The sequence below is a fragment of the Bufo gargarizans genome, chromosome 8 (genome assembly GCF_014858855.1).
Source record: "Bufo gargarizans isolate SCDJY-AF-19 chromosome 8, ASM1485885v1, whole genome shotgun sequence".
NCBI lineage: Eukaryota > Metazoa > Chordata > Amphibia > Anura > Bufonidae > Bufo > Bufo gargarizans.
Window position 1 is genome coordinate 86,006,349 of NC_058087.1, and position 23,036 is coordinate 86,029,384.

A 23,036-nucleotide genomic window follows, 5' to 3' on the forward strand; every position below is an offset into this window, starting at 1 on the left:
AGGCTCCCAGGTCTGCCACAAGCTTCTGTATAGAAGGCTCCCAGGTCTGCCACAAGCATCTGCATATAAGTCTCCTAGGTTTGCTTTAAGTGTCTGCATATAAAGCTCCCAGGTCTGCCACAAGCGTCTGCATATTAGCCTCCCAGGTCTCCCACAAGCTTCTGTATAGAAGGCTCCCAGGTCTGCCACAAGCTTCTGCATATAAGGCTCCCAGGTCTCCCACGAGCTTCTGCATAGAAGGCTCCCAGGTCTCCCACGAGCTTCTGCATAGAAGGCTCCCAGGTCTCCCACGAGCTTCTGCATAGAAGGCTCCCAGGTCTCCCACGAGCTTCTGCATAGAAGGCTCCCAGGTCTCCCACGAGCTTCTGCATATAAGGCTCCCAGGTCTCCCACGAGCTTCTGCATATAAGGCTCCCAGGTCTGCCACGAGCTTCTGTATAGAAGGTTCCCAGGTCTGCCACAAGCTTCTGCATAGAAAAAATAAATAAAAATGAGAGTGGTTTCTAATAATTTTTTTTTTAGCGGGGAAAAAATTCCACTCAAGATTCTTATTTCTAGGGATCATTAAAAATAAACTCAATGTTTTAGCATTTTTTTTAATAAAAAATAAATAAAAAATAGTTCACCTCCAAAAATCCATATTCAGTACCGTCACAATCGCAGTAAGGCTACGTTCGCACTAGCATTTTACACCGTTACAATAATACAACCGCATGCATCCGTCATAAACAGATCCTGTTGTATTATGTCTTCTATAGCCATGACGGCTCCGTCTTGAACACCATTGAAAGTCAATGGGGGACGGATCCGTTTTCTATTGTACCTGATTGTGTCGTTTGGCTGTCCGCCTCCAGAGCGGAATGGTGACTGAACGGAGGCAAACTGATGCATTCTGAGCGTATCCTTTTCCATTCAGAATGCATTCGGGCAAAACTGATCCGTTTTGGACTGCTTTTGAGAGCCCTAAACGAATGTCACAAACGGAAAGCCAAAATGTTAGTGTGAAAGTAGACTAACCTCTGTATATTTTAATACATTGAATAATAATTGTATTTATTATAAAATGAATACATTTTACACATTTTATATTGCATGACACATGATGATTGTAAAATACATGGCAAATTTGCTGTTTTAAATGGCCCCTTAAAAATGTATAAACTGTCAATAAATTATATGTACCCAAAATTGTACTAAAAAACAGCAATCCTTATTAATGAAAAAAAAATATATCATACAAGTTAATCAGTACGTTATACAACCCCAAAAAGATAATAAAAGTTGGTTCTTTACCCCAAAATAAGCCAGTCAGGTTAAATTTTTCAGGTACAGTAGGGGGCAATAAAGCACTACAAAAGTGTATTGGCAATGTCACATTCTCCGCTATTGATTTATTTTTAGTAGATGACTAGCCCTTAACCCCATAAGGACTCGTGATGTACATATACGTCATATCTGGCCGTGACTTAAGGACCAGAGATGTACATATACTGCATGGTGATTGGGCTGGTGCAGGTGAAAACACCAATAGCGGCGCATCAACCCTTGCACTGCCGCGGTCAGCGCTGACCGCGGCAAGTGCGATATCCTGCCAGGTGCGGGGTGGCCATCGGGTCCACATGCTGCTGTGACGGGGACATAATGGCAGGGAAGGAAGTCCAATGCTTGTCTTAGGCATCGTGGCTGCCTTCCGAGACAGACTGTGAGATCCAGCCCCCTGGAAGCTCTAAGTGTGTTACATTGTGTTACAATGTATTATAATACAGAAGTATTGTGATGCATTGTAAAGGGGATCAGACCCCCAAAAGTTGAAGTCCCCAAAAAAATAGGAAAAAAAGAAAAGTATGCATATTAGGTATCGCTGTGTCCGTATCAACCGGCTCTATAAAAAATATCACATGACCTAACTCCTCAGGTAAACACTGTCAAAAACTTAAATAAAAACTGCTAAAAAAAGAAAAAACATTTTTTGTCACCTTACAGCACAAAAAGTGTAATAGCAGGTGATCAAAAAGTCGTATGCACCCCAAAATAATGCCAATCAAACCGTCATCTCATCCTGCAAAAGTGATGCCCTACCTAAGACAATCGCCCAAAAAGTAAAAAAAAAAAAACTGTGGCCCTCAGAATATGGAGACACTAGAACATATTATTTTTTGTTTCAAAAATTATATTATTGTGTAAAACTTAAATAAAAGAAAGTATACTATTTATATTGCTACGTCCGTAGCGACGTGCTCTATAAAAATATCACATGACCTAACCCCTCAGATGAACACCGTAAAAAAATAAAAAAAACTGTGGCAAAAAAAAGCCATTTTTTTTTCGACCTTACATCACAAAAAGTGTAATGCCAAGTGATCAAAAAGTCATACGCACCCCAAAATCATACCAATGAATCTGTCATCTAAAAAAATGAGACCCTACCTAAGACAATCGCCCAAAAATAAAATAAAAAAAATATGGCTCTCAGAATATTGAGACACTGAAACATGATTTTTTTTGTTAACAAAAAATGCTGTTGTGTAAAACTCAAATAGAAAAAGTATACATATTAGATATCACTGCGTCCGTAAGAACCTGCTGTATAAAAAATATCATGTGAACTAACCCCTCATATGAAGGCCTCATGCACACGACCGTTGTGTGCATCCGTGGCCGTTGTGCCGTTTTCCGTTTTTTTTCACGGACCCATTGACTTTCAATGGGTCCGTGGAAAAATCGGAAAATGCACCGTTTGGCAGCCGCATCCGTGAGCCGTGTTTCCTGGCCGTGAAAAAAATATGACCTGTCCTATTTTTTTCACGGCCAACGGTTCACGGGCCCATTCAAGTCAATGGGTCCGTGAAAGAACACGGATGCACACAAGATTGGCATCCGTGTCCGTGATCCGTGGCCGTAGGTTGCTTTCATACAGACGGATCCGAAGATCCGTCTGCATAAAAGCTTTTTCTGATCTAAGTTTTCACTTCGTGAAAACTCATTTCCGACAGTATATTCTAACACAGAAGCGTTCCCATGGTGATGGGGACGCTTCTAGTTAGAATACACTGCAAACTTTGTACAAGACTGCCCCCTGCTGCCTGGCAGCACCCGATCTCTTACAGGGGGATATGATAGTACAATTAACCCCATCATATCCCCCTGTAAGAGATCAGGGCTGCCAGGCAGCAGGGGGCAGACCCCCCCCCCCCTCCCCAGTTTGAATATCATTGTGCGGCCCCCCCCTCCCCTGTTGTTAACTCGTTGGTGGCCAGTGTGCGCACCCCCCTCCCTCCCTCCCTCTATTGTTTTAATACATTGGGGCCAGTGTGCGCGCCCCCCCCCCAACCCCCCCTCCCTCCCTCTATTGTTTTAATACATTGGGGCCAGTGTGCGCGCGCCCCCCCAACCCCCCCTCCCTCCCTCTATTGTTTTAATACATTGGGGCCAGTGTGCGCACCCCCCCAACCCCCCCCCCCCCCCTCCCTCCCTCTATTGTAATCATCATCGGTGGCAGCGGAGTAGAAGATTTTCATACTTACCTGCTTCTTGCTGCTGCGATGTCTGCGTCCGGCCGGGAGCTCCTCCTACTGGTAAGTGACAGGTCTGTGCGGCGCATTGCTGTCACTTACCAGTAGGAGGAGCTCCCGGCCGGACGCAGACATCGCAGCAGCAAGAAGCAGGTAAGTATGAAAATCTTCTACTCCGCTGCCACCGATGATGATTACAATAGAGGGAGGGAGGGGGGGGGGGGGTTGGGGGGGTGCGCACACTGGCCCCAATGTATTAAAACAATAGAGAGAGGGAGGGAGGGGGGGTTGGGGGGGCGCGCGCACACTGGCCCCAATGTATTAAAATAATAGAGGGGGGGTTGGGGGGCGCGCGCACACTGGCCCCAATGTATTAAAACAATAGAGGGAGGGAGGGGGGTGCGCACACTGGCCACCAACGAGTTAACAACAGGGGAGGGGGGGCCCACTGGCCACCAATGAGTTAAAAACAGGGGGGGGGGGGGTCTGCCCCCTGCTGCCTGGCAGCACCTGCCAGGCAGCAGGGGGCAGTCATGTACACAGTTTTTTTGTATATTCTAACCTGAAGCGTCTCCATCACCATGGGAACGCCTCTGTGTTAGAATATACTGTCGGAAATGAGTTTCACGATGTAGCTCATATCCGACAGTATATTCTAACATAGAGGCGTTCCCATGGTGATGGGGACGCTACAAGTTAAAATATACCATCGGATTGGAGAAAACTCCAATCCGATGGTATAACAGAACTCCAGACTTTACATTGAAAGTCAATGGGGACGGATCCGTTTGAAATGGCACCATATTGTGTCAACATCAAACGGATCCGTCCCCATTGACTTGCATTGTAATTCAGGACGGATCCGTTTGGCTCCGCACGGCCAGGCGAACACCAAAATGACTTTTTTTTTCATGTCCGTGGATCCTCCAAAAATCAAGGAAGACCCACGGACGGAAAAACGGTCACGGATCACGGACCAACGGAACCCCGTTTTGCGGACCGTGAAAAAAAACGTCCGTGTGCATGAGGCCGAACACTAATGGAAAAAAAGCTATTTTTTGTCACCTTACATCATTAAAAGTGTAATACCAAGCAATCAAAAATTCATATGCAGCCTAAAATAGTACCAATCAAACAGGCATCTCATACCGAAAAAAATGAGCCCCTACATAAGACAGTTGCCCAAAAAATAAAAAAAACTATGGCTTTCAGAATATGGAAACACTAAATCATTTTTTTTTTTCAAAAATCAATTATTATGTAAAACAGAAACAAAAAAAGTAGTCATATTTGATATTGTCGCGTCCGTAACAACCTGCTCTGAACATTGTAAATAACAAAAAATAAAAACTGTGCCAAAACAGCTATTTTTTGTTACATTGCCTCGCAAAAAGTGTTATATAGAGCACTGTTTCCCAACCAGTGTGCCTCCAGCTGTTGCAAAACTACAACTCCCAGCATGCCTGGACAGCTTTTGGCTGTGCGGGCATGCTGGGAGTTGTAGTTTGGCAACAGCTGGAGGCACACTGGTTGGGAAACGCTGATATAGAGCAACCAAAAACCATATGTACCCTAAAATAGTACCAACAGAACTGCCACCTTTTATCCTGTAGTTTCCAAAATAGGGTCATTTTTGGGGAATTTCTACTCTAGGGGTGGATCAGGGGGTCTTCAAATGTGACATTGCAACTTAAAATTATCCCAGTGAAATCTGCCTTCCAAAAACCATATAGCGTTCCATTCCTTCTGCGCCCTGCCATGTGCCCGTACAGCAGTTTACGACCACATATGGGTAATAAATATTGAGTTTTGTTTGGCTGTTAACCCTTGCTTTGTTACTGAAAAAAATGGATGAAATTGGAAAATCTGCCAAAAAGTGAAATTCTGAAATTTCATCTACATTTTCCTTTAATTCTTGTGGAACACCTAAAGGGTTACCAAAGTTTGTAAAATCAGTTTTGAATACCTTGAAGGTGTAGTGGCCATTCATGGGTGGTTTCTATTATGTAAGCCTCACAAAGTGACTTCAGACCTGAACTGGTCCTTAAAAAGTGGGTTTTGGACATTTTCTGGAAAATTTCAAGATTTGCTTCTAAACTTCTAAGCCTTCTAACGTCCCAAAAAAATAAAATGTAATTTACAGAATTGATCCAAACGTGAAGTAGACATATGGGAAATGTAAAGTAATAACTATTTTAGGAGGTGTCACTATCTGTTTTAAAAGCAGAGAAATAGACATTTTGAAAATTGCTAATTTTTCTAAAATTTTGGTAAATTTGGGTATTTTTCTATAAATAAAAATGAAATATTTTGACTCAAATTTACCACTGTCATGAAGTACAATATGTAATGAGAAAACAATCTCAGCATGGCCTGGATAAGTAAAAGCGTTTTAAAGTTATCACCACATAAAGTGACACATTACATGGCATGGTCCTTAAGGTGAAAAAATGGCCTGAAGGGGTTAAATAGTCTTTGTATACAGTACGTGGATATTCTGTTCTGGCACAAAATTCTTTACAGGTCTTCATTTACGAGTGTCTTTTTTTCTGTCCTTTCTCATAGAATTGCTGTATTATGCTGCACACCGAATGCTTTTACTTTGGGAAGTCTTCACCCGGTAGGAAAGCTGGCTTTGAAAATGAGGCATCTAAAATCACTTGGTTTCACTGTTGTGGTGGTGAGTGTTTAAAATATAAAAAATACATTGTCTCATATTTAAAGGGGTTGGACACTATGGTGTAATGTACTGCCTGCACAGTACTCCAGTCCTACACCTGGCTACTGTCATGGTCCCTCCTGTGACAGAGGTTAGAAGATCTGAGAGACTGGCTGCACGTTAGGTTATCTGACAGCCTATCTGTTTTTACTTGTTGCAGTGTTGTTGTTGGTAATGACCACACCTCTTTACTCAGGTGTAGCTTGTGGTCATTACTGCTCCTCTATTTAGTCTGGACTCACACTTCATACCATGCGGTTGATATTATCTGCCTGAAGTGTGTGGTCCTCATCTGAGTTCCTGCTCATCCATTTTCTATTGAGGATAAGTGTACTTCCCTTTTGTATTTTGTTGTTCCCATTTGCTCGTTGTTTACTAGGCCTCAGGGAGACACTGTTTCGTTCATCTGGAAAGGAAACAGTGGTCTCAGACCCTGTTACTAATCCTAGGGCTTTTCACGGTTACTAAGGCCTAGGTTTCCGGTGTATGAATATTCCCACATTCAGGGTCTATTCATAGTGACAGTAGTCAGGGCTAGGTTTAGGGTTTCCTCAAGTGGTTACCATTTCCCTTTCCCTAGTTTCTGGTCATTTTCCTTCTGGTGTTCCTCCCCTCCCCCTACACTGTGACAGCTACTGATTGGAAGGGCACGTGATCCGACTTCAGCTGTATTAAAGGGGTTGTCCGAGTTATGAAAAATAATAATATAGCACTGAAAATCTGATATATAACTGAGCTAAACAAGTTTTATGCAAAAAAATATATATTTTTCCTCATTTCCCTGGTTCTTTTCTGGGCCTTTGTTTACATGCAATAAAAACAAGCTCTGCCCCTCCCCCTGCTCTGCTAAGGGAGTGAATACAAGAGCTGCCCTGAGTGACATGTCTGCCTGCTGGGAGACTCAGCAGCATGTTGTATGTGTAGAACTACATGTCCCACCTGTATAATACACACAGGATCTTCCCCCTACCTTCTTGTGCAATGCTCTCTCTAGTATATCAGCCCAGAATTGTCCCTGCCTGCAGAGCTGTGCAGCTGAAGGGGTTAAGAATCCTAGGAGAGAGCAGACGGCAGTGAAGGGGGGGCGTGGCCATCACAGTGACTTCTTGTTTACAGGCTTGTAAACGACCTTTACCAGAGCAGGGAGAGAAGCTGACATCACAGGTCATGTGACCCTCAGTGAAATCTGAGAAACCAGCCACTGGAGATAAAGTGAGTGAATTGGAAAGCTGTTATATTTGCTTAGTTAGGAACATAGAAAGAACAAAAAAAATAACTCGGATAACCCCTTTAAGGGAAAATTAGCCGATGTAGTGTGGAATGCACGGTTTTATTTAAAGGAGGCTACTGATATGGCCCTGTTATAGTGTGCTGTGAAGGCAGTGCAGAAAACTATCAAGGGGGCAGCGTTTCTCAGAACAAGAGATCTGCACCAAACTTCCAAAAACATTTCAGTAAATGGAACATCTGCGAAAAGAAAGTGGCCAATCTCTTTAAATAGATTTATACATTAGAGGTAACTTATTATAAGGGGATAGATACTACCCATATAATAAAAGTTATTTAAACCACCCCAATAGCATAAAAAAAAGCCAAAAAATGATTTTTTTTCCTATTTACCCCCAAAATAATAAATGTTAATTCCCATGTACCCCCCAAAAAATTGCCAAAGAAAACTAGATCTTGTCCTGCAAATAACAAGCCCACATACAGCTACAATCGCCATAATCTTTCTGACCAATTGGATAGACGTAATATGCTGGTTATTCCACACAATGAACTTTCGTAAATTTAAAGTCCAAAAAACTATGGTGGAACTGTATTTTCCCATTGCCAGCCCAAAAGGCAATTAAAAATCCCCCATAAAACTGTACTTACAGTATTTGGTATGACCGTGCTGACCCATAGGATAGGTGTAATACACTTGCTATGCCGCACAGTGAACGTTGTGAATTCTAGTGCAAAAAAAAAAATGTTCTTTTGTTTTCCATTGCCAGCCCAAAAAGGTATGATTGCCCGCACCCCCGCCGATACATACGAGCGCAGCTTTCTCTTCATTACACTACGCATTGTCTACCCTGTAGACATGGCACAGTGTACGTACAAGTGAATGGAGCGAGTACTTGTAATTCCACTGCACTTCCGAGACAACAGGCAGTGTAATGGAGAGGAAGTAGTGCTCTCATGGAACACCACCTTCTCTTCAAACAGCTGATTGGCAGGGTGCCAGGTGTCAGAATATACAGCATCTTATTTCGCACACCTCCATGGCTTATAAAAAAAACTCCTCAAAAGTGATGAGTATTTTTACTCTTCCGGAAATAATATAATACAACCTCTTGTGTACATTATCCTTGTACTGTTTTCTCTGAGCTGTGCCCGAGCTCCCAGTGTAGAGAGAACGCTGACTGTTTGTATAATCCTGAGCTGTAACATCACTGGATACCTCGAGGTGAGGGAGAAGAAAAAGTCTCTACTCGTTTGTGGTTTGTACTAACCCCAATCAGGTAAAAAAAACAACAGATGGTGTTATTTACCTGATGAAGGGGTTAGAACAACCCTGAAACGGGTTGTTTCTGGACCTCAATAAAGTAATCCTCAAATCATCATTGGAGCACCACATAGAGCCTTTTTTCTTCTCCCTCACCGCAGGGTGTCCATTGACTAGCTCTGGTGGTTTTCAACTGGTTAGTAGCCTTATATTATTTGGGGCGCTCCATTTGTTTTAAAGCCCTACATATTGCCTTTTCTCTCCTACCTTATTACATCATTGTATGCATTATTCTTGTACTATTTGGAGGAAATCACGCACACTCAAGCAAGTTCAAAATATGCAAAGTGGATTTATTATGGTACAATCCAAAATGTGAATAAGAAAGCGCTCAGAAGAAATATGTTGGAGCAAAAAAATTACTATCAGTGGAACACCTAGACCAGGGGTAGGCAACCTCCGGCTCCCAGCTGTTGTGAAACTACAATTCCCAGCATGCTCCATTCATTTCTATGACAGTTCTTAGAAGAGCAGAGCAAGTATACATACTGGGAGTTGTAGTTTCACAACAGCTGGGAGCCGTAGGTTGCCTACCCCTGGCCTAGACCATAAATAGGTCTGACATATGTGCTACAGCTCGAACCCTGGGTTCACACCTGAGCGTTTTACAGCGCGTTCAAACGCGCTGTAAAACGCTTAAGACATGAAAACCAATGCTTCCCTATGGGAAGGGTTCACACCTGGGCGTTTTACAGCGCATACGAACGCGCTGTAAAACGCCCGACGCTCAAACAAGTACTTGAGCTTCTTTGGGGCGTTTTGACGCGCGTTTGTGGCCATAGGACACTGCAGTCAATGACACAAACGCGCGTCAAACGCGCGTTTACTATTACAAAAAACGCGCATAAAAACGCGCGACACAAACGCGCGTAAAACGCGCGTTTGAGGAACGCTCAGGTGTGAACCCAGGGTAAGAGTCCATTTATGCCATGTATGGTCCAGTGGAACCACAATAATTTTGTATAGACGTTTCGGTTGTGGCTGACCTTTCTCAATATATCGGTGTAACATAAAGAGAGCAATGAGTATCAAGAGCAAGCACCTAAGTATCAAAACCTCATCAGGATAATAACCTATGTATTATACATAGGAAAAAATGCGTATAGCAGCACAACGAAAAATTAAAGTCTTATCTTGTGGTGGTGCCAGCCGTGTTGGGAGCCAGTCAGAAGTTCCACCTTGGATGCGTCATATAGAAGAAACCGCAGCACTCTCCTGTCTTCAATTCAGTGGAATTTATTTCACCAGCAAAAAAAATGCGACGTTTCGACCATAAAGGTCTTGCTTGAGAAAGACCTTTACGGTCGAAAAGTCGCATTTTTTTTGCTGGTGAAATAAATTCCACTGAATTGAAGACAGGAGAGTGCTGCGGTTTCTTCTATATGACCCTATGTATTATACATATACAGTGCTGCCCATAATCATACCCCAGGCAAATTTTGACTTAAAGTTACTTTTATTCAACCAGCAAGTAATTTTTTGACGGGAAATGACATAGGTGTCTCCAAAAAGATAATAAGACGATGTACAAGAGGCATTATTGTGGGGAAAAAAAGATTTCTCAGCTTTTATTTACATTTGAGCAAACAATACAAGAAGTTCCGCACTGTGGAAAATCTCAGACGGACGTGGTCGGAAGCCAAAAGTGACACCTGTGCTGGCCAGGAGGATAGGTGAAAAAGAATCCAAGGATCTCCACCAAGGCCATCCTGGTGAATCTGGGCTCTGCTGGTGGCAATGTCTCAAGGCAGACAATCCAACGGACACTGCACACTGCAGACCAAGGAGGACGCCACTTCTCCAGATAAGGCACACAAAAGCTTGCTTGGCCTTTGCGAAAGCTCATCTGGACAAAGAAGAAGACTTCTGGTCTTCTGTGTTATGGTCAGATGAAACAAAAATTGAATTGTTTGGTCACAATGATGTTTCCTTCATTTGGCGTAAAAAAGGAGAAGCCTTCAACCCAAAGAACACCATCCCCACTGTCAAACATGGTGGTGTGAACCTAATGGGGGTGTTTTTCAACCAATGGACCAGGGAACCTAATAGCAGTAAACAGCATAATGGAAAAAGCAATACATGAGGATTCTCAATGACAACATCAGGCAGTCTGCAGAGAAACTTGGCCTTGGGCACCAGTGGACATTTCAGCATGACAATGACCCAAAACGCACAGCAAAAGTGGTGAAGAAATGGTTAGCAGACAACAACATTAACGTTTTGGAGTGGCCCAGCCAGAGTCCAGACTTGAATTCAATTGAGAATCTGTGGAGGGAGCTAAAGATCAGGGTGATGGCAAGAAGACCCTCCAACCTGAAAGATTTGGAGCTCATTGTTAAGATGAATGGGCAAAAAATACCTGTGGAGACATGCAAAAAGCTTGTCTGCGATTTATAGGAAGCGTTTGATTGCTGTAATAGCCAATAAAGGCTTTTCTATTAATTATTGAGAAGGGTATGAATCATTTTGGACTGGACACTTTTTGCTCAAATGTAAATAATAGCTGAAAAATGTTTTTGTTTTTTTCCCCCCACAATAATGCCTCTTGGACATCGTCTTATTATCTTTTGGGAGACACCTATGTCATTACCCGTCATAAAATTACTTGCTGGTTGAATAAAAGTAACTTTAAGTCAAAATTTGCCAGGGGTATGATTATGGGCAGCACTGTAGATACCCATTTACACATTTGTTTGTTTGGGATTCTAAAGCCTTCATAAATAAAGTATAGGACTATGTATTATTCTGGTGGTTCATCTGTGCTCATAATGGTAAAGGCATGTTTCTAATTATCTCAAGGTGAAGAATAGGCACAGGCATAGGATAGGAAAGATTGTAGAAAGGAGTTGGAAAGAGCCGGGTACCAGGTAAGTATAATTGTGGAAAGGGCTTACCTGAAGTGGAGATTGTGAGGTAGCATGTCGGCAGTCTGTATTAGAGCTGTGGTGTGGGACTGCAGTGTGCGCTGGTTAAAATATCGGACGTGCGTGCCAGAACGCTGGCACATGCGCACTGGAATCGGAGCTGTGCTCGTGCGCACTGTACAGAAGAGGATGGCAGCCGCCATTTTACTTGTGGGAGTGCGTGCGCATGTCGGCTAATAGTACAGAGAGGGTTGGCGCGTGTGCATTGGGCTGAAGGAGTAGGCGACGGCCATGTTCTTTGTGGGAGTGTGTGTGTAGTAGCAATGTATTTGTATATGTGCGGGGTATGTACATCGTGTGATGGGATATGTAGAGAATAAGAAATATAAGGAGAGTGTTCAAACGATAAAGAAAAGGAGAAATAAAAGAAAGTATGTACAGAAGAGACCCAGTGCCTAATACTACCTGTGCTGGATAGAGGAGCAATTCAACGAGTCTGGGGGAGAGATCAGACAACGTATTAATAAGGGCTCATGCACACGACCGTATGCCCTCCGAGACATACAGTCCGTGAGCGGGCCATATGTCCCGGAGCGGCATACATCGTGTGCACGGGAGCCCGCAGCATCATAGGTTACTATGATGCTGTGTGCATTGGGCCGCCCGCGGAGCATATGATATTATGAGTGCAGGACAATAGCCCCGCGGGCGGCCCGATGCTCACAGCATCATAGTAACCTATGATGTATGCCGCTCCGGGATATATGGCCCGCTCACGGACCATATGTCTCGGAGGGCATACAGTCATGTGCATGAGCCCTAAGAAAAATAAAATAAATAATCACATGTATATAACAAAATTACTCAACACACATGTACAATGACATGTGTGATTTATGACGGGAACACATCATATTCATGATTAAGGCCCCTGGGAGCCAAAGTCTTCAAGGTATGTATCCAGTAAGATTCCCTTCTCGTTAGGAGTCTGATATGATTGCCGCCGCGTCTTGGTCTAGTGACTTGTTCAATGATCTGAAAGCGCAGCTGAGCAACATTATGTCCTGCTTTTTTTAAATGGTCTGTAATGGAAGCCACGGTTTTTGGCACCGTATGGTAGATTTGTGGCTAGTTATTCTGTCCTTGATCGCCTGTGTGGTTTCGCCGACGTATATAAGTCCACATGGGCATTTGATCTGATATATTACAAATTTAGAGTCGCAAGTGAAATAGTCTCTAATAGGGAAGGGGCGTCCTGTACATGGATGATATATCACGTTGCCTTTCTGTATATTATTACAACAGGCGCATTGTAAACATGGAAATGTGCCTGTCTTTTTTGTGCCCATAAATAATTGTTTCAGAGTTTTATAAAGACTGCCTATGTCTGCCCATATTAGGTGGTTCCTGAGGTTTTTTGGTCTTTTAAGGCACCTTAAGGCTAGTGACTGAGATTCGGTGATAGTGGGATATGTACATTGTAATAAAGGCCAGTGTTTTCGAATGACCTGTTGAACTATTGTGTGGTATGTGTGAACAAAGGCTACTCTGGGTGTATTAGTGCCTCTGGTGGTATTCTGTTATTGTAGTGTAGTTAGAAGCTGAGCAGGATATTCTCATCTCTGAATTTTTTCTGCATGATTTGTAATTGTGTCAATTGGCGCTCAGGGTTAGAGACAATGCATCATACTCGGGTGAATTGAGATTTGGGTAAGGATTTTTTTGTATTGTTGGGGTGACAGCTTGTGTATTGGAGAAGGCCATTCCTGTCTGTTTGTATAATGTAAAGGTCCGTTGAAAGTGTCATTCTCATCTTTTTGGACCAATGTGTCTAAAAACTGATGGATAGTGTAGCTAGTGTAGAGTGAATGCGAGTTCTCCTCTTATCTGGTTAATGGTTTCAACAAACTGTGTATTGGGCCAGTCCATATACAAAACACGTCATCTATATATCTATACCAACAGAGGGCAAACTGTTGGAACAGTGGCTTCTCATAGATGAATGTGGTTTCGAATTGTGCCATATGTATTGGCATAGGGTGGCGCTACATTCGATCCCATAGCGGTCCCGCATGTTTGAATGTAATAGCTATCCCCAAATAAAAAATAATTCTCTTTAAAAACCAGTGTTAGTAAGTCAATGGCGAAATTAATGGAATCGTGGGTAAGGGTATGTGGTTCAATTAGAGATTGTCATGTTGCTTCTATTCTGAGGTCATGGGTGATGGATGTGTATTGGCTATTCACATCCAATGTCACCAGAAGAGACGTTGGGAGTATCCTATCCATTTCCCGTAGAATGCTTAGGAAGTGACCTGTATCTAGTAGAAAGGATTTTGCTTTGCGATTCAATGGAGTGAGAATTCTTTCAAGAAACATTTAAAGTGGGGCTAGAATGGACTCTGTAGAAGCGACTATGGGTCTGCCAGGTGGGATCGTAAGTGAATTATGTATTTTTGGGAGAATATAAAACACTGGAGTGATTGGATGTGGCTTGATACGGAAGTCATATGTTTTTCTGTCAACTGTTTTGTTAAAGGGAACCTGTCACCGGGATTTTGTGCATAGAGCTGAGGACGTGGGCTGCTAGATGGCCGGTAGCACATCAGCAATACCCAGTCCCCATATCTCTGTGTGCTTTCATTGTGTAAAAAAAACTATTTGATATGAGATGAGTCCTGTCCCTGAGATGAGTCCTGTCCCTGAGATGAGTCCTGTCCCTGAGATGAGTCCTGTCCCTGAGATGAGTCCTGTCCCTGAGATGAGTCCTGTCCCTGAGATGAGTCCTGTCCCTGAGATGAGTCCTGTCCCTGAGATGAGTCCTGTCCCTGAGATGAGTCCTGTCCCTGAGATGAGTCCTGTCCCTGAGATGAGTCAGGGACAGGACTCATTTCAGGTTAATTTGCATATGTATCAAATCGTTTTTTTTACACAATAAAAGCACACAGAGCTATAGGGACTGGGTATTGCAGATGTGCTAGCGGCCATCTAGCAGCCCATGTCCTCAGCTCTATGCACAAAATCCTGGTGACAGGTTCCCTTTAAGCAGATACTTATCTAATATGGATTGTATTTTGGACTGAATAGAGTGAATGGGGTCACAAGTTAGTCTGGAGTAAGTTGTTGTGTCTGAAAGTTGTTGTTCTATTTCTGTAATGTAATCTTTTTTATCCATAACAACGATTGTGCCGCCTTTATCTGCTGGTTTCACAATAATGTGTTCGTTATTTTTGAGATTGTGTAGTGCCGCTTGTTCGTCCGGAGTTGGATTAACTTTTGTGGGGTATATGCCCTGCTTGAAATCATTAGTAGTTTTCCTGATATCACGATCGATTAAAGCGATGTACGTTTCTGTTCTATGATAGGACTTGGGGGGATTATAGTTGCTTGGTTGATGCAGACCTAACTTTGCAAAGGATAATTGGGCTTGAGGTGAGGTATCATCTTTTGTGTAATGTTCCTCATTGAAATGTACTTTCAGTCTTAGAGTTAAAATCTCTGAAGTTCCTGGTTTAAAGTGAAAGTGTCGTTTCGTGGTACAAGGCAAAATGAGAGTCCCTTTTGCAATAATTGTATTTCTGACGGTGTTAGGGTGTATGAAGAAATATTAATAGTCAAATCAGGTATAGTCTTACCTGAGAACGGGTCTGTATCAGTCTTGGGTGTTCTCCTGTGGCGTTGCGACCTCCGGGTCGGTTTGTTCTTCTTCTGCGTGGTCCTAAAATAAACGGTGGAACTCTTTGGCCATAAGAAGTTTCTCTTACAGAGCTGGTGGAATCGTAATGACGATCCATTCGTGATGATCTTGCATAACTGTAGGATGAATCCTCCGCCCATCTGTATACCCGGTCTGAGGTATAGTCGTTGGCGTCTCGTTGGAATGTAGCTCTTTTTTCTTTCCTGTATGATCTTTCTCTATTCTGTCAGTTTTTGGTCGATCCTGGCCTTGAACGCCATAAGTTCCTCTGGTGGGAGGATGGAGGTTAGTTGTGTTCGATTGTGTGAAGATTTTCTTGCGTTTTTAGTTATGGAAAGTTGTAGAAATTGAAGGTTCAGTAAGATCAAGTCCAGTGAACCCTTATTTAGTATCTGTTGAAAGCGATTTCTGAAGTCTTTATCTTCAGAGAAGAGAGTGGGGCGTAGTTGGCACCTGAGGACACTGGGTATCCTGACGAGTTTGTGATATTCTGCTAGGGTGGCGCTGTGTAGTTCGTGTGCAAATAGTTTCTTTGATTCCCGTTCACATTTGCGTGTGCGGAGATCTTGTGTTGCCTTATTTAAAAAATCCACAGAAATCGTCATTTGAGATAATATATTTTCTGCCGTGCTGGTATCATATGCATATGTTTTCAGTAGACATCTGAATAAATAAAGGGTGCAGTAATCCCACAGTAATGCCTTTTCTTTCTCGCTTTCACACTCTCCTTATATTTTTTTATTCTCTACATATCCCATCACACAATGTACATACCCCGCACATATACAAATACATTGCTACTACACACACGCCGCCGCCTACTCCTACACACACGCACCAACCCTCTCTGTACTATTAGCCGACATGCGCACGCGCTCCCACAAGTAACATGGCCGCTGCAATCCTCTCCTGTACAGTGCGCACGCGCACAGCTCTGATTCCAGTGCGCATGCGCCGGATTTCTTGCACGCACGTCCCGTATTTTAACTAGCGCACACTGCAGTCCCACACCACAGCTCTAATACAGACTGCCGACACGCTATCTCGCAATCTCCACTTCAGGTAAGCTCTTTCCACAATCATACTTACCCAGTATCCGGCTCTTGCCAACTCCTTCCTACAATCTTTCCTATCCCATGCCTGTTCTCCACCTTGAGATAATTAGAAACATGCCTTTACCATTATGATTATAGATGAACCACCAGAATGATGCATAGTCCCATACTTTATTTATTAAGACTTTAGAATCCTAAACAAACAAATGTGTAAATAAATAAACATATATATATACATACATAGGTTATTTCCCTCATGAGGTTTTGATACTTAGGTGCTTGCTCTTGATACTCATTGCTCTTTTTATGTTACAGTGATATATTTAAAAACGGTCAGCCATGACCAAAACGTCTATACAAAATTATCATGGTTCCACTGGATCTTACACGGCATAACTGGACTCTTAGAGCTGTAGCACATATGCCAGACTTATTTATGGTCTAGGCATTCCACTGATGGTCAATTTTTTGCTCCAACATATTTCTTCTGAGCACTTTCTTATTCACATTTTTGATTGTACCATAATAAATCTACTTTGCATATTTTGAACTTGCTTGAGTGTGCGTGATTTCCTCCAAATTATTACTTAAGGTCTTTTGACCTGTACACCACAGCACCTCAAAAGGAACCAAGGAGTGCACATCCCTCTTCTTCTCCAATACCTTATTCTTGTACTGTGACATATGTGTGTTTATTTTCCATGTTTTATGACATCATGGTGAGCATTATCTGTGGGCCTCATGGTGAGCGAAGTACCGGTAATCATAAGTTTTTTTTTATTTTATTTTTTTATGTTTTTATGTTGCTTCTCACGTGGTCATGGTGGAGTGGAATCCACTAGTTTTTGTGTTACACCCCTGTACAGCAGAATTTATCAAAGTAATATACTACATCATGTAATACTGTCTGTCCTATTTTTCAATGCGTTTTTGCCAGGAAAATTCTGATTAGTCCTCTCTGAGGGCAGTAGAGTGGGTGATGCTGCACTTGGGTTTATATTTTACTATGATTCGGACTATATTTCAGTAGAAACCTGTTAACTAATCTTTGTTTTTTTTTCAAGGTTCCTGTAAACCAGTTTTTAATGCTGACTGAAGCAAAGAAAGTGGAGTTCCTGAGAGAAAATATATTTAATGGTACCTCCAGCAATCAGAATTTAGTGCTGGCAAATGAAGTCAAACAGATTGCCGAACATGAGACATAGGTGTCCATAGCGCTGACATGGATTGGCTAAATATAAAATTCTAAGGAGCTTTACAAGAGGCTCCTAAGATTCATTACTTACAGTGTATCATTATGGCCATTCAGCATCATTTGCAACTTCTACAGTCTTTGTAATTATGTAAAATCCATTTGATAAATTAAAAATGTCTCTTGTTTTAGCAATTCGTTTTTTTATTCTGTACAGTCACTTTATATGACCCCTATAAGCTGACAAATGAGCAAATCGCTTTCATTGAGCTAAAACTGTTCCTCTAAAAACGAAAGGAATAAGGTCATCAAGATCAGTGAACAGGACGGCCACCTTGCTTGCATTTCTATTGTGCTTTATGGGATGGAGCCATCGAGTTGGAGTCAAAACTAGTTTTTGGTGAAGTTGGATTCAGAGTTGGTGGAACTGTACTGACTCCTGCTTAAAAAAAATATTGGGGGTAGTTTATCAAACTGGTGCCCATAGCAACCACCTTTCATTTTGGACAGCTCCTTTGGAAAATTAAAGGAGGAATCTGATTGGTTGCTATGGGCAACTAAGCTAGTTCTACTTTACACTTTCTTTCCTGTCCTTATACTACAGACGTGGACAAAATTGTTGGTACCCTTTGGTCAATGAAAGAAAAAGTCACAATGGTCACAGAAATAACTTTAATCTGACAAAAGTAATAATAAATTAAAATTCTATAAATGTTAACCAATGAAAGTCAGACATTGTTTTTCAACCATGCTTCAACAGAATTATGTAAAAAAATAAACTCATGAAACAGGCATGGACAAAAATGATGGTACCCCTAACTTAATATTTTGTTGCGCAACCTTTTGAGGCAATCACTGCAATCAAACGCTTCCTGTAACTGTCAATGAGACATCTGCACCTCTCAGCAGGTATTTTGGCCCACTCCTCATGAGCAAACTGCTCCAGTTGTGTCCGGTTTGAAGGGTGCCTTTTCCAGACTGCATGTTTCAGCTCCTTCCAAAGATGCTCAATAGGATTGAGGTCAGGGCTCATAGAAGGCCACTTTAGAATAGTCCAATTTTTTCCTCTTAGCCATTCTTGGGTGTTTTTAGCGGTGTGTTTTGGGTCATTGTCCTGTTGCAAGACCCATGACCTGCGACTGAGACCAAGCTTTCTGACACTGGCTAGTACATTTCTCTCTAGAATTCCTTGATAGTCTTGAGATTTCATTGTACCCTGCACAGATTCAAGACACCCTGTGCCAGACGCAGCAAAGCAGCCCCAGAACATAACAGAGCCTCCTCCATGTTTCACAGTAGGGACAGTGTTCTTTTCTTGATATGCTTCATTTTTTCGTCTGTGAACATACAGCTGATGTGCCTTGGCAAAAACTTCGATTTTTGTCTCATCTGTCCACAGGACATTCTCCCAGAAGCTTTGTGGCTTGTCAACATGTAGTTTGGCATATTCCAGTCTTGCTTTTTTATGATTCGTTTTCAACAATGGTGTCCTCCTTGGTCGTCTCCCATGTAGTCCACTTTGGCTCAAACAACGACGGATGGTGCGATCTGACACTGATGTTCCTTGAGCATGAAGTTCACCTTGAATCTCTTTAGAAGTCTTTCTAGGCTCTTTTGTTACCATTCGGATTATCCGTCTCTTAGATTTGTCATCAATTTTCCTCCTGCGGCCACGTCCAGGGAGGTTGGCTACAGTCCCATGGATCTTAAACTTATGAATAATATGTGCAACTGTACTCACAGGAACATCTAGTTGCTTGGAGATGGTCTTATAGCCTTTACCTTTAACATGCTTGTCTATAATTTTCTTTCTGATCTCTTGAGACAGCTCTTTCCTTTGCTTCCTCTGGTCCATGTCGAGTGTGGTACACACCATATCACCAAACAACACAGTGATTACCTGGAGCCATATATATAGGCCCAATGGCTGATTACAAGGTTGTAGACACCTGTGATGCTAATTAGTGGACACACCTTGAATTAACATGTCCCTTTGGTCACATTATGTTCTGTGTTTTCTAGGGGTACCATCATTTTTGTCCATGCCTGTTTCATGAGTTTATTTTTTTACATAATTCTGTTGAAGCATGGTTGAAAAACAATGTCTGACTTTCATTGGTTAACATTTATAGAATTTTAATTTATTATTACTTTTGTCAGATTAAAGTTATTTCTGTGACCATTGTGACTTTTTCTTTCATTGACCAAAGGGTACCAACAATTTTGTCCACGTCTGTATAAGCAGTGATAAGCAGGGTGTTCTAGTGGTGATGGATAATCAGTTCTCACCTCTTCTGTGTTCTCTCCTGTCCTTGTACCATAAACAGTGATACGCGGGGTGTTCTAGTGGTAATAGAGAATCAATTCTCACCTTTCCTGTGTTCTCCCCTGTTTTGATACCATAAACAGTGATACACAGGGTGTCCTAGTAGTGATAGAGAATAAGTTCTCACGTATCCTGTGTTCTCTTCTGTCCTTATACTATAACCTGTGATAAGCAGGGTGTTCTAGTGGTGATAGAGAATCAGTTCTCACAGCTTTTGTGTTCTCTCTTGTCCTTATACAATAAACAGTGATAAGCAGGGTGTTCTAGTGGTGATAATCCGTTCTCACCTCTCCTGTCCTTATACTTTGTATCTTTACGCTGTTCCAAGGCCCTTAGTTATAATGCCTGAATTTGTGCTGCACATGCTCAGTAGTAACTTCTTCCTCTAAAAACCATAGGAGGATGTTCACTATTGGGCATGTCTGCAGTCCTCTCAGAACTTCTAGACCTAACAGGAAGACGGGATTAAAGGGGATGACTGGGAATAAGTAACTTTTTATAGGTGCCTGCAGCCTGCCTCTGCTATGAAAAGACTCATACAGTGAGGAACAGAAGTATTTGAACACCCTGCGATTTTGCAAGTTCTTCCACTTAGAAATCATGGAGGGGTCTGAAATTCACATTGTAGGTGCATTCCCACTCTGAGAGGCGGAATAAAAAAAAAAAAGGAAATCACATGTATGATATTTAAAGAATGTATTTGTCTTGCACTGCTGAACATAAGTATTTGAACACCTGAGAAAATCAGTGTTAATATTTGGTACAGAAGCCTTTGTTTGCAAAGGTCAAACGTTTCCTGTAGTTCTTAACCAGGTTTGCACACAATGCAACAGGGATTTTGGCCCACTCCTCCACAGAGATGTCCTCTCTAGATCTGTCAGATTTCGGGGCTATCGCTGAGCAACATGGAGTTTCAGCTCCCTCCAAATATGTTCTATTGGATTTTGGTCTGGAGACTGGCTAGGCCACTCCAGAACCTTGATATGCTTCTTACGGAGCCACTCCTTGGTTTCCCTGGCTGTGTGCTTCAGGTCGTTGTCATGTTAGAAGACCCAGCCAAGACCCATCTTCAATTCTCTGACTGAGGGAAGGAGGCTGTTGCTCAAAATCTCCCAATAAATTACCCCATTCATCTTCTCCTTTAATACAGTGCAGTTGTCCTGTCCCCTTCGCAGAAAAGCACCCCTAAAGCATGATGTTACCACCCCCATGCTTCACAGTAGGGATGGTGTTCTTGGATGCATTCTTCTTTTTCCTCCAAACACGAGTGAAGTATAGACCAAAAAGTTTTACTTTAGCCTCATCTGACCACATGACTTTCTCCCATGCCTCCTCTGTAACCAGAAGGTCATTGGAAAACTTCAGATGGGCCTGGACATGTGATGACTTGAGCAGTGGAACCTTCCATGCAATGCATGATTTGAAACCATGACTGCGTAGTGTTCTATCGACAGTGACCTTTGAAACTGTGGTTCCAGCTCTCTTTATGTCATTGACCAGCTCCTCCCTTTTAGTTCTGGGCTGATTCCTCACCTTTCTTATCACCAGTGATACCCCACGAGGTGAGATCTTGCATAGAGCCCCAGTCCGAGGGAGACAGACAGTCTTCTTTAGCCTCTTCCATTTTCTAACAATTGCTCTAACAGTTGATCTATTTTCACCAAGCCCTTTCCAGCCTTGTGGAGGTCCACAATTTTGTCTGTCTATTGACAGCTCTTTGGTCTTGCCCATGGTAGTAGTTGGTGTCTGACCGACTGTGGGGTGGACAGGTGTCTTTAAAGAGCTCAGACAGGTGCTACTAAGTTAGTTTAAAGAGTGGAGTAGAGGTGGACTTTTTAAAGGCACAGTAACAGGTCTTTGAGAGCCAGAATTCGTGCTGTTTCTCAGGTGTTCAAATACTTATGTTCAGCAGTGCAAGACAAATTCTTTAAAAATCATACAATGTGATTTCCTTTTTTTATTTTTTTTATTCTGTGTTTGAGTGGAAATGCACCTACAATGTGAATTTCAGGCCTCTCCATAATTTCTAAGTGGGAGAACTTGCAAAATCGCATGGTGTTCAAATACTTCTGTTCCTCACTGTACTTACCTATTACCCACTGCTCTAGTCCTGCGTGCCGGCTACCGTTTTTCCATCTTGCTGTCTATAGCTTGTTTAATTCGTCCCTGGCATGGTCGTCCGTTCTGCTACATCCAATAACTAGCTTCAGCAATGATGTGTCTCTTGTGGACATGTCACTGCTGAATCCAGTCATTGGCTGCAGAAAAGCTGTTGATCACACCCATGCCAGAGAGGAAATAAACCAACTGTGGACCGGTAGATAGACACACAGGAGCAAGTGCTCTGGACCGAAGCTGTGGATAGCAGATGAGTATAAATCTTTCCATAGCAGAGGCAGGCTGTGAATACCTGTGAAAAGTTATTTATTTACAGACAACCCTTTTATGTCAGCACTGAATATAGCAGCTACACTTTTTACATGTTTCTTTTATTCCCATTTAGACTTGCACATGATTCTCTGCATTTCCAGGGCATACATATATATTGCTCTTCTAACTTTATCTGAGGACAAATTCATAGATATCTTACAATTATTAGAGTATAACAGTGTTTTTCAGCTATTAAATGCATAGTGCATTACATATTTACCTGCAAGAAGCTGTATTCCGAAAAAGACGCTGGTCCTAATAGACCCCTAAACCTGGCGGTGGATCTGCCGAAGTTATGAAGAGGTGCCGTCCTCTTTATAACTTCGGCTGATCCACTGCCGCTTCTGCATGTAAGACAGCTTTCGAGCAAAGCACACGTCATACTATAGGCAAGAGCTATCAATCGTATATATAACCCCGACTCCAAACAACATAAAAATCCAAGTATGAAGAGTTTGCTTCTTACCGAGCAAGCACTCTTTGGGGTAGATGAGGGGGATGGTGACAGAGAGGAGGCTGAGGAAAGTGAGGTAGCTAGCTGGGTAGCTGTTAGAAAGCGGGGTAGAGGGAAGAGTGCCAGGGAGGCTAGCCCTGATCTGACACACCCCAACAAGTTTGCACATTTGGCAGATGAGGGGGATGTCAGTCCAGGGACAGCACTGCTGCACCCGGACACTTCCTCTGCCAGTC

The 23,036-nt window shown here is 42.5% G+C and overlaps 1 protein-coding gene across 2 annotated transcripts in view; it reads left to right on the forward strand.

Annotated features, from left to right (window-relative positions):
• FASTKD2 (FAST kinase domains 2) overlaps positions 1-17,785 on the forward strand; it is an 80,629-nt gene extending 62,844 nt beyond the window's left edge. For both annotated transcript variants that reach the window (XM_044303938.1, XM_044303937.1), the window contains 2 exons: positions 6,078-6,192; positions 17,463-17,785. In XM_044303938.1, the coding sequence (XP_044159873.1) occupies positions 6,078-6,192; positions 17,463-17,603 (256 nt within the window). In that variant the 3' untranslated portion in view covers positions 17,604-17,785. The remainder of the gene's footprint in view (positions 1-6,077; positions 6,193-17,462) is intronic.
• Positions 17,786-23,036: the final 5,251 nt, after the last annotated feature.